At 37.7% G+C, this 17,005-nt stretch overlaps 1 protein-coding gene across 1 annotated transcript in view; it reads right to left on the bottom strand.

Moving 5' to 3' along the window:
• Positions 1–365: 365 nt before the first annotated feature.
• The window catches only part of CRPPA (CDP-L-ribitol pyrophosphorylase A), a 117,894-nt gene continuing 101,254 nt past the window's right edge, over positions 366–17,005 (bottom strand). Inside the window, 1 exon segment of the mRNA XM_032110568.1 lies at positions 366–2,687. Coding sequence (XP_031966459.1) covers positions 2,583–2,687 — 105 coding nt within the window. The 3' untranslated portion in view covers positions 366–2,582.

Here is a 17,005-nt window from a genome sequence, read left to right as displayed (position 1 = left end):
GAATACTAATTAGAATGCTTGAGGAGTAAGGTACGCAAGGCTGGCAGAGTCTGAGCTTTTATTTACTTTCTGTTATCTCTGTCCAAATGTTCAAAGCAATATGGGTGGTGACTGATTCACTAGTTAAATTCAAAACAGCATGTGTGTACAAAAGGCTGCCAAGTTTCTCATGTATACTGCTATTTGTGAGAAGCTATGCACAGACAAAAAACAATCAGCCAGTTTCTTAATTTCATTTTATATCTTTATTCCCATTGTAAGTACTAACAATCACCCAAAAAACCATTTTAATTTGGTTTGGATACACAATAGCATTAATCACTGTCCAGTTTCTTTCTTTCTTTTTTTTAACTGCAGTTTTAGTATTTTGTGATCTGTTTTAGTAGTTCTGTTGTTGGTGTATTTGCTTCCAGCAAAATGGATTTTTCAGTGTTTGTCGAGTATTTTAAAAGATTGCTAAAGATTAAAAAGCCATAATGCAATGATTAACAGTACATTAATAAAGCTTATTATCTTCCATTTAGGATTAGTACTAAGTATATTGGATGACCCAAAACTTATTTTTTGTTGTGCATTGTCTGTTCTCTTTTCAAAATAAATCCATAAACAACTATAATTTTTCTTTTTATTACAGCAGTTCATTGAAGTATCATTTTTAATAGGATTGAAATCCTCTTAGGAGAATGAGTTAAGTAAAACAACCCTAAAAAATAAAAGCTCTGTTTAAGCAAATGATGTCATGCACAAATCAATTTTAATGCAGTATCACAATGTACAAATTAGAGTGGATAGAAAACATGAAGGATTTTCGAAATTCACCTTCTTATTACTTGGGGAAAACACACCACAGATTGCATTTTAGTCTTCAAGCAAACAAGAAAAACAAAATAAAGTCAAAGAGACATCTTTCATCATGTCTTTTAAAAGCCTATGGGACAAATTCCTTCATCAAATTTATTAATGTAAAAGCACATTCAGAAAACTTATTTGTGAGAGCTGTCCTGTTAAATTATGAATAGCAGTAATAAATTCTTTAGTTCTTCACTTATTTGCGTACTCTGCATATGAACAGACATGAATATATGTATTAATAAAATATGCCTATTGTGTAGCCATACACAGAGCTAATATGAATGCTGATGTTGTACAATGTCAGAAAAGGACAAATTATTAATCAAAGTAGAGAGAAGAAAGAAGCAAAGAAGAAAGCAGATGATGCACAAGAACTTTGTTAGTTATCTTTGCATGACTTGTGTGTGGAAGAAAATGTCTGCTTTGGATATAGAACTGCCAGCTAACAACTCTTTATTTTATTCTGCAATGAAGGAAGTTTGGGACCAAGACCAACTTCTAAAAGCAATTTAAACCAGAGATATAAATAGTCATGTGAAGGGAAGGAGGAAGGGGACCAAGCATAGAGGTTGTTATCCTAAGTTTTGTGTGAGCACCAGAGGGTGGAACATAGTGGGAGTAAGGGGAGGAATGCTGTTTTTAGAGGGAAACTTGCTGAACTGACAGTGACAGGCTGAATCAGGGATTCGCTGGACACTTCTGGTGGGGATACTTCTCCAAGACCTTATTCCAGCCATAGCAAGTATGTAAGTCATTAACCTAGCCCCTTCACAAATTGCAGGAGAGATGGAATTCCCGGGTCTGATGCATAGGGAAAGGCATAGGTTTTCAGGGACTCTGCTTGTATTGCTCTTAGTGATACTCCACATACTAATCATTCACCATTTCATCTTCCTGTCCCAACTGTCCACACCTCACTATCAATGTCGTGTATCTTCAAATTCATAATGCTTGGTCTCCTTACTACTACTTACTACATACATCTGCTAACCAACAAGAGATGAGAATCGTATTCTGATACATGAATTAACAGACTCTTCCTATTTCAGTGGAGCTACAGGAGCTCTGAATGATGGCACAGGGGCACTGGAAGAAGTGTAGCACCAAGAAGGCTACAGCCAGAGTATACTGCATCTGGAAAACTGGGGTGGTAGCACCTTGTTGTATCCATGCATATCTTTTCTTTGATTTGAAGTTACCTTCATTCCACAGAGAACAGGTACCTGACCTTTCCAACTCTTCCTGCAATACACATTTCTCTTGATGCCAGGAAAGCTACACCCTGTAATGAACTCTATATTCACTAATAAGTATTACAGCAGCAATTTTTAAATAATTTCACATAAAGTAGATGAGCTGTGCTTTAGGATTAATTTATCAGAAATAAAATTTAATTCATGCAGTCCCAGAGTACAACACACGCATGGTTAAATTCTGCATGAATGCTTTGGTGTCCTCTGTGCACCTTTTTAAATGATGAGTACCTTAAAAAATATTTCAGTATCATTCCTCATAGTATATACCCAGTGTATCTCAGAATTATTTGTATTTCCTTTTACATTTTATACATAACATTATACTTGTATTTTAAATATCAAAAATATGCTGTTAAAGGATCTTAATAATAAATGGCATAAATCCAGAGTTTTCAAGAAAGAATAAAATGGCTTAAGACCTTTGGTGAACAGATGATGAAAAACTAACATTTCCAAAAGCCATGATTTATGGTCTTATGCTACCAACAGCTGGCCAATCAGCTCCGGGTTTCTGTCCTTTATTAATGCCATGATAAGAGCAGCAGCAGAATTCACTGTCTCCTGAAGCAGCAAAGGGTCCTGGAATGAAAAGAAAAAAAAAAAAGAGGGAGTAGGGAAAACAATATATTTACAAGAGTAGAAAAAGTAAATATTTAAAATCAATTTTCAAGTATGCCAAATTACCATATGATTGTTGAAGAAACAAAGCTCTTTATTAGAAGAAGAACTTCTAAAACTTTTATTTTAAGAAAACATAATTTCATAGTAGTAACCATTTTCTCCAATCTCCTTGATGCAAAACTGCTAGAATGGTATGTACTCAGAGACCACCAAAAAACTTGATTCTGTCACTGGCTTCCTAAATGAATTTTAAAATCTAAAAGGCAGCAGAAATTCTGGGGTTGAAAACGGAACAAAATACAGGATTTAATCAAGTAGCATTGTTAAAGACCTGCAACTTTAAGCACCTACTGAATCCCATCTGTAGTCTACCAGCTACTAAAACTCACAAGGGAATTTAAGCACTGGGATTTCAATGGTTTAGGCTGATTTTTGTATCGAATAACTTCAAAAAGTAGTCTGGTTTTGACAGGCAAGTATAGAAACCAACACAGGAAACAGCAATAAAATGAGACATTGATTCTGTGCTTCTAATTGAGCACTTCAGCTCATATTTGAAAGAGCCTTTTGTCTAATTACCAAGTTTTTTTAATTGTATGGACTACAAAAGGCTGGCCTCTTGCTACCAGTAAGATTTCCATTTGCGCACTGGGAAAATAGCAATAGGTGTAGTCAGGCATGGAGACATCCCAGGAGAGAGAAATAGGAGAGAACAATTTCTGGGATGCAATGGAGAAAAAGAAAGGTCTACAAAACTCTAGGGTGGGGAGAATCTACAAAGAGAAATCAAGAGCTGTTCTCCATAGCCATGATGGATAAAACAATAGGTTTTATCCATTCATTTATTCCATGATGGAAGCAATAGGTAAGGACTAGTATACAACGGAACAGATTATTGGACAGATCAAGGAAACTCATCATGAGGGTCCCATAACATGAGATTCACATCCATATAAAATGGGATATAGATAGAGCTTCCTGCATGGGGTAGGAGGATGGAGCAGTTTGATTCCACATCTTTTTACTCCTTTATTTAAGATGCTACATGAAGAAAGAATTTGTAGAGAACACTTAAGAAACTTGGACTAATGGACAAAGAAGAAACTGTTTCCACAACTTATACAAAAATACAATATCAAAGCTTGCTTTTTGATAAATAAGGCAACTGCTGAAGGGACCTACCTACTCAGCTAGCACAGAGGGGAGCTGGAGACTAAGAAGTTGCAGTTGAAGGAAAAACTGAAAGGGAAAAGGTGTCCCTGGCACATTCTCAATATAGAAACAGGTCCAGAGGAGAGCCACAAAAAATTATGAGGGCTGGAGCACCTCTCCTATGAAGAAGGGCTGAAAGGGTTGGGTTTGTTCTGCTTGAAGAAGGGAATGCGTGGGGTGACCTTACTGCAGCCTTTCAGCACTTAAAGAGGACCTACAAGAAAGATGGGGTCAGACCTTTTAGTAAGGTCAGTAGTGACAGGACAAGGGGTACGGTTTAAACTAAAATAGAGTCAATTCCGACTAGATATAGAAAATAAAGTTTTTATGATGGGCAGGTAAAACAAAAGAGCAGGTTTTTCAGAGAGGTCGTGGATGCCACATCCCTTGAAACATTCAAGGTCAGGTTGGACAGGGCACTGAGCAACCTGATCTGGTTGAAGATGTCCCTGCTTACTGCAGGGTTGTTGGAGTAGGCAAGTAATCTTTAAAGGACCCTTCCAAACCAAACTGTTGTATGATTCTATGATAATGCTCTTATTAGCTTTGCCACTTATGTAAATGAAATTAAACATGCCAGAGAGGTAATTGGATCAAATTACAAATAGCTAGTTTATAACGGATTTTTTTATCATCCCTGAAAAAATTATTTTTGTATTTGACTAGAATTTTGTCCTAAATAACATCAACTAAGTAAATTACAATTTGTAACCTTGGAAAAGATTACACTCCTCACAAATTCATGTTATATACTCCAATATGCAGTAAAATTATTTATTAGAGTTCTAAAAAAATGTGGTAGAATAAAAATGTACATAACATGTGTCTTGCTGTTCACTGAGTGATACCTTCTATCAGTCAAGCAAGGAGTGTGGAAGTCTACTGAGGTCCTGCTCCTTCAGGACCTTTTGTCATGGACCAAGGGTGCAAACTCAGAATCCACTGCTCTGGTTCAGCAGGGCGTTCACTCCCTCATTTCCCATGGGTATAAACTGCTGGATAAAGTACAAGGAGAGCGGAAGTCATTCACACACCCACTCAGATGGCAAACACTGCAGTTGCTTTCAAAATCAAGCAACACATTTCTGGCTATTCAGAAATGCCAAATCTCCTTGTGCCCTTCGTCACTTTTTGTTCAGTTTATCTCAAGAAGCACTTCACAATTACAGATACTCTCTTCCAAATGGGCTTCCAGCCATATCCGAAGTTGGCTGGAACTGTACAGTGTTTTTTTTTCAATTTCACAAAAAGAAATAAAATACACCTGGCCAGGAATGCTCTTAATGTTTCTCCCAATAAATCTTTCCACATCCTCTGTTGGTTACTGTCGGTACACATTCCTTTGCAGTAATAAATTATTCAAGTTTTTGAACATAAAAGGAAGTAAGAGAAAGAAATTTAACTTTCACAGGAGAGATTGAAAGTGACACCATAAGATTTCTTTAGACTGAAAAAAGCCTTTTCTAAAGCTAAACCTAAGGCTTTAGTGCTAATTTCCATGTTCTATAGGAAAGACATGCAAAGAATTATGAGTAATATTTGTAAGGCAGGCAATGTGGCAGAGTAATCTGTACAGAAACCTGCACGCAGAAGTGGTCTAAAACCCATTGAAACTGACTGCTGAACTGAAATTGGTTCAAAACCAGAAACATAGTAAGTAAGCAGCACAAATTAGAACTGCAAGATTTACAGTTACTTCACTTCTAATAATCCGATTATTAATATTACCATTATAACTCTTCAGGAAACCTACTGGCACCTGTGTAGGACTGGTCACTGTAAGTCTGTTTTTTGGAAATAACCAGAAGTGTTTTTCTTTAAGGCAATATACATCATCTTTTAGGATAACAAATGCAATAGAAAATATATTCTTATTCTAAGTACAATTACAGTTGATGGTTTAACTACCTCATGAAGTATACACTGAGGATTTCAATAAGGCAATCTTTTAAAGTATTTATCATAGGGGTTACTAATTTTAGATTTATGCTGATCCTCCTTCCCAGTAACATTATCCCATTCTGATCTCAGGGTCACCGATTCACTGAAGGGTGTCCAGCACCTGGGCCCAGGAGACAGCCTCTGAGTACAGGAGAAATCAGTGCCTCAGAGGTCAAGTATGTGCTGACTTTAACTTGCTTTACCCTCACAGGCACAGTCTTACTGGAAGGAGGTAGTAAATAACACGATGAGCTGCACTCCTCCAGGAATTTCAATTTGTATCTTTCTGAGAATCAAAACTCTCTTGTGATACAAATCATTATTGTAGTATCTGATGGTCATTGCCTGTGCATAATTTAAAACTCCTGTTGATAATTTCTATTCACTATCACAACCCCCTCCCCCCCAAAAAATAACAAACCAGAAAAAGAAATTTTAGCAACTGAAAGGTAACACATTGTTCACAGCATAGGCATAACACTGACTGATGTGACCACTACATTATATCTTAGGTATTCTTTCTCTCTTCCAAATCCTGCTAGGACTTTATTTCATTTTAGGCCATTAGTCTGCCTGTAAGCAGATATTTTCAATGTAATTTGAACATCAGCAGTTTTTCTAAAGAATATTAAAAAGAAATAAAATGACAGAATTCAACAATAACCCAGGAAAGGAAAAAAATCTTGTGAGTCTTTATTAATTTAAAGTCAAACAAACAAGTGAACACTTCAAGTCCCCTCGCTATACCCTTAAAACACCCATGGTTTTGACACTGCAATGTTATTTCTGGCAACAATGCTGATTACAGCTGATAGTGCCTATAGGGAAGCTTCAATAAGGATGCCAGGACAAACTTAATCTACCACACCTAACTCCATTGCACATACAGGCCTCCAAACTTCTTTTATATTCAATGGCATAGCACTAAATCTTTCACAAATCTCATTATTAGTTGCAGGAAGTCAAATAATCAAGCAGAACCATGTCTTCACATGTTTAATTGCCTGATGTGTTTGCCTATATTGTAACCGCACTAAAACCCCGGATGTCAGAACAGGAGGATCAATACAAATCCTCCTGCAGCCCACAGGAGCTCTCGCACGTTGCTGCTCAGTGCTGCAAATTCCAAGCACAGAACATCCTTTGGCATGACAGTCAGTGGGTGCACAGCCCTGCACACACTGGACGGATCAAACAGGAATAGTTCTTTTCCTCATTAAAAAAATCCTTTAAAAAGACTGTGACCTTTAAAGAAGACTTGGAGGCAGTAATGACTTTAATGGATTAATAACTGGAAGTTCCACATGATCAACTGGTGTGCCACGAACTCCCCCCAAACCATTGTGATATTCACTGTCTATTAATTTCATCCGGTTGATTTAAATGATTCTCCTGTAAAAAGAAAAACCAATCCCCCCAAACATTTCTTGGCCATTAACAAATAGAATTTTTTATTGTTTGAACAGATTATTAACTACATTTATAAGCTAAAACCAAAACTTTTACCACTTTATATTTATGTACTTTGGAAAAGAAAGTACTCGGAAACACTGCCAACGCTATAAGCCATAAATCCACATAACAGCACTTTGATTCCAAAATAAAATATCCACTTTGTCTGTTATTAAATAGTAAAAATACTCCAACATAACCATATTGTGTGATGCCTGTAACTCATACTCAGAATTTATTTGATGTAGAGTTGTGACTGTAGGGGTTCTCTGGTCTGCAGACTTAGACTGGGAATGGCTACAGGGACAGAGTTAAAGTTGTATTTGGAATATGCAATCTGATATTTTACAAATGTGCATTTATTTAAGAAACTGTGAGGATATCTGAATATTTACTGACATTTCCCTTACAATTCATTTCCTTGCTTCAATCTGTTTAGGATTTATTTTTTTCCCCAACTGGAACTTCACATAAATGCATTTCAATTTACATATGTACTAGTTCAGTTTAAGAGTAGCTTGAAAAACACACCTACCCTTTTTAGGTCAAAAAAAGAAAGCCTCTGCACGTGTTACCTCTGTCTTGTAGTGCCGAAAGAATAAAACTGCTGTGTTCCCTTATTTGCACTCTGTCAAGCTGTAATATTACTTGACATTACATTTAATAAAGATTTTTAAAAGTAACAGAATTGTACAGTCCTGATTAAATGGCTGACAGAAAGCCTGAAAACGGGATTTAGAGACACTGCTAAACTTAGGCAATATCAGTATTAACATGGTTATGTTTGTATCAGGAACAGAAAGAGGGCTGGAGCATGCGCTGGCATGCCGGCATGCTCCTGCCCTTGCTGTTCCATTGTAAGCCTGCTCCCTGGCACAGTTTTGGCTCCTGACAGCTAACATGTTTCCAGACAATGGCTGGGCATGGTTCAGGGGACAGCACAGGCTCAGGAATGCTCTCAAGGGACAGGCTGAATGTGGCCACCCTCTTTTGGGAAGCAAGAACATAGCCATATGTAGATGAGGCATGCTGTGCCTTTTAGCCCTAGGACAAGAGAACCACCCCTGGCCTGTTTTACTTACCACTATGGATACAGCCTAGTACCACTGGGAAGTGACACTTGAGCCTTTCTCTCCCTACCAGATGCATCAAGAATACATAGAACCACAATCAAAGAGTGCCCCCCACACTGAGGCACAAATCCCATGTTGCTACCACATAAGCACAGTCAATAAAAAAATAAAGATTAACTACTCTGTGGACACCTTTCCCACCAAAACAGAGGAGAGAGAGATGAACCACACTAGAAGACATTAATTGTGCTGTACTGCACATTCCTGCCACCTTATGGAAAAAGGCTGGAGCCAGCAGAATGAACTCATGCCCACTGCTCCTTTTCACAGGGTGGATATTGGTGCACACCAGGTACACCAGGAGACGGGGAAGAAGAGAAAAGTGCTGAAACAGTCTCTGTTCTGGCAAGCATCTTGCAAAAGACTATATCAGCAGTACAAGAGGAGCTGCTGGTAATTTAAAACTCCACTGAATGCTGCAATTTATACAAAGGCTATACCAGGTCTCTCCAAAATGCACCTAACATCATATACTGAGTGTTTTAATTTGCACTCAGAGAAACTGAGTGGAGAACCTAGCCTCAAAAACCTCAATACTTGAAATTTTCTTCTTCAATTAATACTTTTAACTCAAACAGTTGTTCTGAAGATGGACTGAGATTCTTCCACTAGCAGAAATCAATGATCTAACATGGTTTCGTGTTTAATCACACCATGAGGAATTCATCAGTAGGTTCACAAAGAAGCATTTTTTCCCCCTCAAGGTATGTACTGGCATGTATCAACATATTAAAGCAACCTCCATTTCAGTAATAGTACAAATTAATCTGAAGTCTCCTTACTTCTTAAAATTCTTCCACATCACATTTTTTAATCCATGTGCCAAAGAATCTATTGATAAGTGTCATCTCATACATAATATCAATGCAACAATTTATCTCAATAAGAAGCTAGCTATGCAGATCATTCTAAAAGATAAGAAAAGTATTTCTCTGAATATTTTTAGGTTTCCTTTCAAGTAATACATAAGTAATTAAGGTAGCACTTGAATTCAGATAGGTAGCTGGGCTCAAAATTACTCGAGCAGGTTCACAATTGAACCTCTGTACACATAGCCTTCCTTTCTGAACTAAGAAAATGCAATCAATTTTTCATTAGTGGATACTCCTCAAAATATAATTTTGAAATCTATATACTGAGGATGCAACGAGGATTAAAAAAAGGTGATGTGGCACTGGAAGAACCACGCTGTCACAGTGCTAATGTAGTTTAGCAGACCAATTAATTAGTGAATTCTGATAGATGTGAGTTAATTCCCTGCAGTTAAATGGTCATACATTCATGCTAATCAACCCAAACCTGGATAAATTGTGTATAAATACATGAAACTGTACTGTAACTCTCTCTCGTACTTTTGATCAGCCATGCTTCTTATAGTTTATACAAAGAAAATGGAGAGCCATCAACATTTAAAATGACTGTGTGAATACACTGAGAAGAAACAAATATTTTAAATCTTCTGGAGACTGTGAGGATTAAGTCTCTAGTGCTTTTGCTTTTATCTTTTCATGTAAGATTCTGTCTTGGGGTGACTTTATGATGTTGTATCCCTTTTCACTGCTCTATGCCCAGAAATTAATTTTGTGCCTTTCTGTGCCTTAAAAGTGAGCCCGAGAGGGGGGAGAGAGAAAAAACCAAGCGAACTTTTCAAAGCAGTTGTTCAAAGATACAGATACACTCCTCTCTTTCTGCAGTAGCAAGAGCAGAGGAAGCACCCTTCTTGCTTTTCAGCCAGCTTTCAGCTCCTTTTCTCCGGAGGGAGACAAAGAGTTGAACTTTGTTTTCCTGGGACTTTGGTTTTTCCCTTCTTCTCTTCTGGACTGTTTCAACATCAGAACACATCGGGAGAATTTTCCACCAAGGCCCCGGAGGTCGGCTCATGACCCAGCTCCGAGGAGGAGGAGAGACACTACACCTACAGAAGGACTCTGAAATCTTCCCAGGTTTCTTTCCACAGTGAGAGGTTTTATTATTTAGCATTGTTATCCTTTTGCTGTCTGTTTGTTAAATAAATAGTTTTTTTTCTCTTTCACTTTCCTCCGAGGAAAATTATTTTTTTTCCCGAACCTGGTGGGGGAGGGATCGTTGTAACCTGCCTTCTAGCAGAGGATCTTTTCCTCCAAATTTGTTCAAACCAGCACAGATTCACAGATTTAAACCCAAAGGTAAATGTCACTCTTTTGTTAAAAAAAGTCCAACAAAACAGCACGAACGAACAAACAAACAAAAACTCAAATAGGATTATGTTCTCTAGTATGATAAGAATAGACAGATTCACCCTAAATCAGCAGGTTTAAAACAGCTCTATTATCTACATGTTCTACAGCATGTAGGTGACCAGGGCTCAGTTCCCTTCTTCAGTTCTCCAAATCCTTTTTCCCCCTGTAAAAAACACTGTTAGCATGATCATGCCGAATGATCAATAAAAATTCTTGGACCAAAAAAATTCTCTGAAGAGTTTGTTATGAAGAACACTTTCAGCACATTCAATCACTGCAGCTTACGCAAGGGTTTTCATTCAGCACTTAACCACTATCTGATTGAAGCTCTTGGCAAGAGTGAGTGTGCCAGCAGTGACATCCTAATGCCTGTCAACCATCTTGCCCTCTAAGTTGCTCCAAAAGCTACCTAATGCTTGAGCTAGCAGCCAGTTCTGCCACCTGTATGGGACTGGTACAAAAGTACTGGCAGAAACAGGCCATTTAACAGACGTGTTCACCTGCAAAACTATATTATGTGTTTGAGGTGGTCTCTTAATACAGTATGTTATCAAATAATTCTGCAGTATGAAATGTATTCATGTTAATATATGTTACTGTGCTACCTAGAGGCTCTATGAGGTATCACTCTGGTAACCTTGTAAAAAAGACCATAAGAGTTTTTAAGGGGAAGGAAAAAATTATTCTTGTCATCAATACAGGAAAACTGAAATGCTCCTGAGGCACAGAAACCTTGCTTTCTGCTCTGACAACCTGCACTCTGCGACCTGCTGAAAATCTAAGATTTGTCTGAAGTCGACTGAAGCTGTAGCAAGTCATTCCTCTGTTTTCAGAAAGTTGTGGATCAATCTGATAGCACTAATAAATTCAAGTGGAAGTGGGATTTAAGCCTTCCACGTAGCAGCAGCATATAGAATCACAGAATCACAGACTATCCCGAGTTGGAAGGGCCCCAAGGAGATCATTGAAGTCCCAACTCCTAGGCCTGCACAGAACAGCCCCAAAAATAACCCCATGTGCCTGAGAACATTTTCCAAACACTTGAGCTCTGCCAGGCTTGGTGCTATGACCACTTCCCTGAGGAGCCTGTTCCAAGTGCCCAACCACCCTCTGGGTGAAGAACCTTTTTCCTGATACCCAACTTAAAGCTCCCCTGACACAGCTTCAGGCCATTTCCTTGGGTCCTGTCACTGGTCACCAGAGAGAAGAGATCAGTGCCTGCCCCTGTGCTTCCCCTTGTGAAGAAGTTATGACAGCATTTCCCTCAGTGTGTTTGTGTGTGGATTCTCTGCTGTCTGTTCCACTGTGAGAGTCTATGAATACTTTGATAGGCTGCAGCATTAAGTTTTGCAGCTAGCCAGGAATACAGAGCAGACCCACCACACACACAGACGCAGAAAAAATGGGTTAAGAGGTGTTGGCCTCCTACAAAACATAACACCCCAATCATGCAAATCATTTACAGACTGCTGCAGTTCTCCAGGCACCAAGCAAAGACAGAGCAGCTACGGATCTGTATGACTGCATTTGACACGTGGGGCTAGCTACTAGCAGCACAAAAGCAGTTCAGCACAGTTTAGCTGGTTTTCTCCAATTATACACAGAGAAATGCAGCACTTTCACTTGATGACTGGTGTTTTAGCCCTAGCTGGCAATAAGAAGGAAGACAAAAATGAGTATGCAGAGAAGATAGAGAGAAGTGATGGGGGAGCAGATCAGAAGGGGGAAAAGGAAAAAACACAGAGTTAAAAGTTTAGGTACACAACTATCTCAACCCTGAAAATATAAAAAATACACCACTTCTAAACATCTGGTAAGATTGTATCAATGTCAGAGGCTCTGTCCAATAGGTAAACTACATCATATACTGCAGGTGAAATAAATAACTTTAAAAAATATCTTCAAAGAAGCACATAGGACATTTCTAACCAGTGAGATCTGGGGTCATCAGTGTAATTGTATTATGAAAGAAAAAAATAAATAACAAAAAAATTACAAAAACTACCCAATGGGGACAGAGAAAACAATACAGCACTTCTTCAGTAAACTTGTACCACAAGCAAAAAATACATATCTGTGGTATATTTAACACAGTAGATTTCAATATTAGAGGGGTTTTTTTCTATACCATATTACATTGATAGATGTAATTTGACATTAGATTGGTTGTGTCACTTCTCAAGAAAAAAAATGAACACAGTAGTTCACAAACATCTAAGCTGCTAATAAGTACAAGACATGAAATGCTTTAGCCATCCCAGGCTACAGAATTTTGCATACAAATGTGCTGCAGCAGTTTCATATACTTTGTGACATACAATTTGTGATTGTGACTACCAGTGTTATATAAAAAGATTGGGCAACTTTAAATTAGTGACTGTAACAAAATAGTAAGGTTTTTGGAAAGAATGAGTGATGCATTTGAATCTCCTGGGGGGTGCTAAAAATAAATGCAGAGGAAATGTGAGCATTTTTTTCCTTTTTTCAAGTCTAAAGCACATTTTTTTCCCTTCTCTATGTGCTAACTTCATATGTAATATTAAGCATAATAGACATCCAGATCTCCAAAATAAGAAGAGGTATGTGTCCATTCATTTAAATGGACACATGCCAACATTCAGTCATTAAAATCTTCATTATACAACTCCTACAGACCGTGAATAATCTGAAATACAAGCACACGGCTGCAGTAACTAATTGATTGGAAACATTCCTTTTGAATACAGATAATTTATTTGAGATGGTTCCGAGGAACAACTGTATGGCCTTCCAAAAAACAAAATAAAAAATTCTCCTTTGGGAAAAGAAGAAAACAAAACCCAAGAGATACTGAGGGACAAAGTATGCATAGACATGTGCTGGGCTATTGTGCACATCCAGCCTTGTGGCTTCCAAAGTTTTAGGATGATAAAATCAGTTCAGTGGGGTAAAGGCCACATTCCAATCCTGATTACAGAAATACAAACCAAAGTAATGACAGTACTACAAGCCTGGTTATTTTGCAGTTGCAGAGACTGAATTTCAACTTTAAACTGTATTTTGCTACAGGAGATCTAATATGTAACTGGTTTTAAACTCTTCTCTCAAAATTTCAAAAGCAGCTTTAAAGTGATTCAAATGTCACTGTTTTGGGCAGTGAGACACAGTGAGAGGGAGTGGCTGTCCAGAAACTCATTGTTAGTCATCTGATATCGCAGATTTCCCTAATTTGATACTCTTAATTGAATCTAGCTAGTTGCATGCAAAGTGGCTCTCAAGCTGCATCATCTCATCATTCTGTGAGGAGGGACTGATTGCTGAATAAATCATAAAAACTTCATGTGTAAGTTACACACTGAAGTTTGAAAACATCCTTGAATCACATCTGAATGTCCATCCTACGGCTTTCATCTTATCACTCAGACCGCATCTCTGTGATAATAAGGCATAGTTTATGTCCATCTCTGTCTTTTCCTGTCTACAACTGAGGCTCTACAGCCTACTGGAATGCAAAAATATAAATTCCTTGCAATTCAAGACTTTCATGTAGGACCAAGCTAGTTTACATTTAACAAAAGAACTCAAACCAAACCAAAAAAAAAACCAAACAAAAAACCCCAACAACAAAAAAACCCCAACACAGACTGATGAAAAAGCATCCAGAAATGAGACAAAAGGTTACAAGGACATGAGGTGACATCTCTCCTTGGAGAGTAAAAGGAGAGGAGTCAGCAGGGGTAAAACAAGTTACAACAGAATTTAGTAATAAGATTTATTCCCTTTGTCTCTCACACCAATATTAGGTTTTAACACATCAATTTCACAGTAATTCTGATTTTTCTCAACATTCTTTCGCATAAAACACAAACTTGTTCCCAGCTCCAAAGCAGTCTTCACACAGTGAATGTAATAAGTAGAAAAGGAACTTAAACTTCTTGCAAGCCTGAATAATTCCATGAGCAAAGTACCTCTAAGCACAGGTATGCTCAAACACACTCAAAACTTCTGCAAATGGAGAAAGTGCATGTGCACTCTATTTTTTCCCTTCAGGTATTTTGCCTGCACAATGTTTACCTACTCCCTTTAAGACTGGACAGTTTATCTGAACAGCACTCTTGGACATGAACTGAATGAATGCCTACTCAGTAGGTACAAGGAAATAATAATAATAATTTCTGAAAATGTTGATCCAAACTCTCAATTTCTCTATTCTTTATTTCTTTGTCATCCTTAGTCCATAGTCTAAAGTCAATGTATCTGTCCTTCTTAAAGTTTTCAGCTAAGCAATGGTGGGAGCATATGAATTTTGAATAATTAATCCTAGAGGAATTAAAATCTGGTGTGACCAGAGGTTCAGAAAGCAGTAGTGAACAGTCTGCACCTAATCCAACAGGCGGGGCAGGAAAGTATAAAAACACACTAGGAAACCGTGTGGCAAAGTGCTCTGTTTTCACTGAGTAGCCAAGAGGAATGGCAAGCACCGTATCTTCCCATGGAAGTGTGGATGGGAGTAAGGCTATTTGCTCTCTACAACTCCCTGAGAGGAGGTTGTAGCCAGGTAGGGGTTGGACTCTTCTCCCAGACAACTAGGTACAGGACAAAGAGGAAATGGCCTCAAGTTGCATTAGGGGAGGTTCAGGTTGAATATTGAGAAAACTTTTTTCACTGACACAATGGTTAAGAGTTAGAACAGGCTATCCAGGGAAGTGGTAGAGTCAGCATCCCTGGAAGTGTTCAAAAAATTAGCAGACATGGCACTTTGCAATATGATTTAGTGGGCACAGTGATATTCTGTCAAAGGTTGGGCTTGATCTTGGAGGTCTTTTCCAACCTTAATGCTCCTGCTGTGATGGCTGTTCTGAGTCTGACCCCTCACCTAATCATCCCTCCACTGTTAAATCAAATGGAGGAATCTCTCCTACCACTAGCTACTGATTAAACTATGGCATAGCTGGAGGGTAAATAACCAGTTTCCAAAAAATCACTTTGAGTAAAGCCCAGTGGTAGGAGGGCAGACAAGAGCACATAACTTGCCTTGTAGCAAAACCATGGCAAACAGATAAAGCAGCTAATAGCATTCCTCAGGGTTCACCAGTAAATCCTTATCCTTAAACTCAAAATGTATAATCCTTATAGTTGTAAGAGGACAGATGTGATTGCTTTTAGATACTAGTTTTCTCTTAGGCTATGAGGGTCCAGCTACACCACAAAGATAGAGCTCACAGATGTTCTTTTACATAAAAATCAGGGTTTGCCAAGACAGGCTTCTCTCTCTTTCTGCCAACAAGTATCTGCCCAAATCATGTAACACAATAGCCTGTCTATATACAAACAAAGGCACTCAAAATGAAAATATATCCAAGTGATAAAACTCTTGTAAAATAAAAAAAAAATGGTGCTCTTAGACTAAAGGCTATTTTAAAGCTTTAAAAAGAAACAGAAAGAAATAGAATAAAAAAAGAATAAAAAAAGGAATGAGATCTGCTTTAGCAGATGAATTAATTTTACTCTATAATTAAGATATTTTATTAAAAATAAGGCATATGAAATATTTTGTTAGCTATGAACACATCTGGTTTTTTGAGACTAGCATTCAGTGTTAAGACTATTCCTCAGGTATAACAGAATATTCTGTTATGCATCTTGAGTTGCATAACAGAAGAGACTATGTTTTACAGCCTTTAACACTTTCAACTAAATTGTTACCAAAGTTCCCTTTAAAAAATCCTAAAACCATCTTGTGCCTACTTGCAACTTAAAATATGTCTGTGACTGGCTGCACAGGTAAGTTTGGTTCTCCCTAGTACCTTCTGTAATAGGCATTTGATTAAGAAACCATTTATGGCCATTTCCAAGGGCATGATTAAACATGATATGTAAGAGTTTGTCACATCACTCAGTCTTCACTTTAAAATTTGAGTCATCCAAAGCTAATTGAAATCCACGGGCTGAACAAGTGACCAATGTTATTTTCACGGTGATGGATGGCACTAGTATTTTTCAGAAGAAAATGGATTGCCATTTTTCCAAAATAGTAAGGTAGAAAAAGTGACATTGTAGACTGTCTTGTAGACAGCCTGCATGTGAAATGGCTTTGGCTCTCACCTTTCCCTATAAAAATTGAACATCCATCTACATTACTGTTGTCAATATTTAGAAGTGATGCAAGAATCATGATAATCATGATACTTGTATAACTCACTTGCAAAATGTCTAAAGTTTTTTTAAAATATGCTAATTTTGAACAATATTTAAAACAAACTGAAGAATAGTCTAGAGAATTTAACAAAATTGTTGGATTATTCTCTGAATATAACAGTCAAAAATGAAAGCAAGCAAA

Source organism: Corvus moneduloides, chromosome 1 (assembly GCF_009650955.1).
Source record: "Corvus moneduloides isolate bCorMon1 chromosome 1, bCorMon1.pri, whole genome shotgun sequence".
Lineage (NCBI taxonomy): Eukaryota > Metazoa > Chordata > Aves > Passeriformes > Corvidae > Corvus > Corvus moneduloides.
This window is presented reverse-complemented; position numbering and strand designations above follow the sequence as displayed.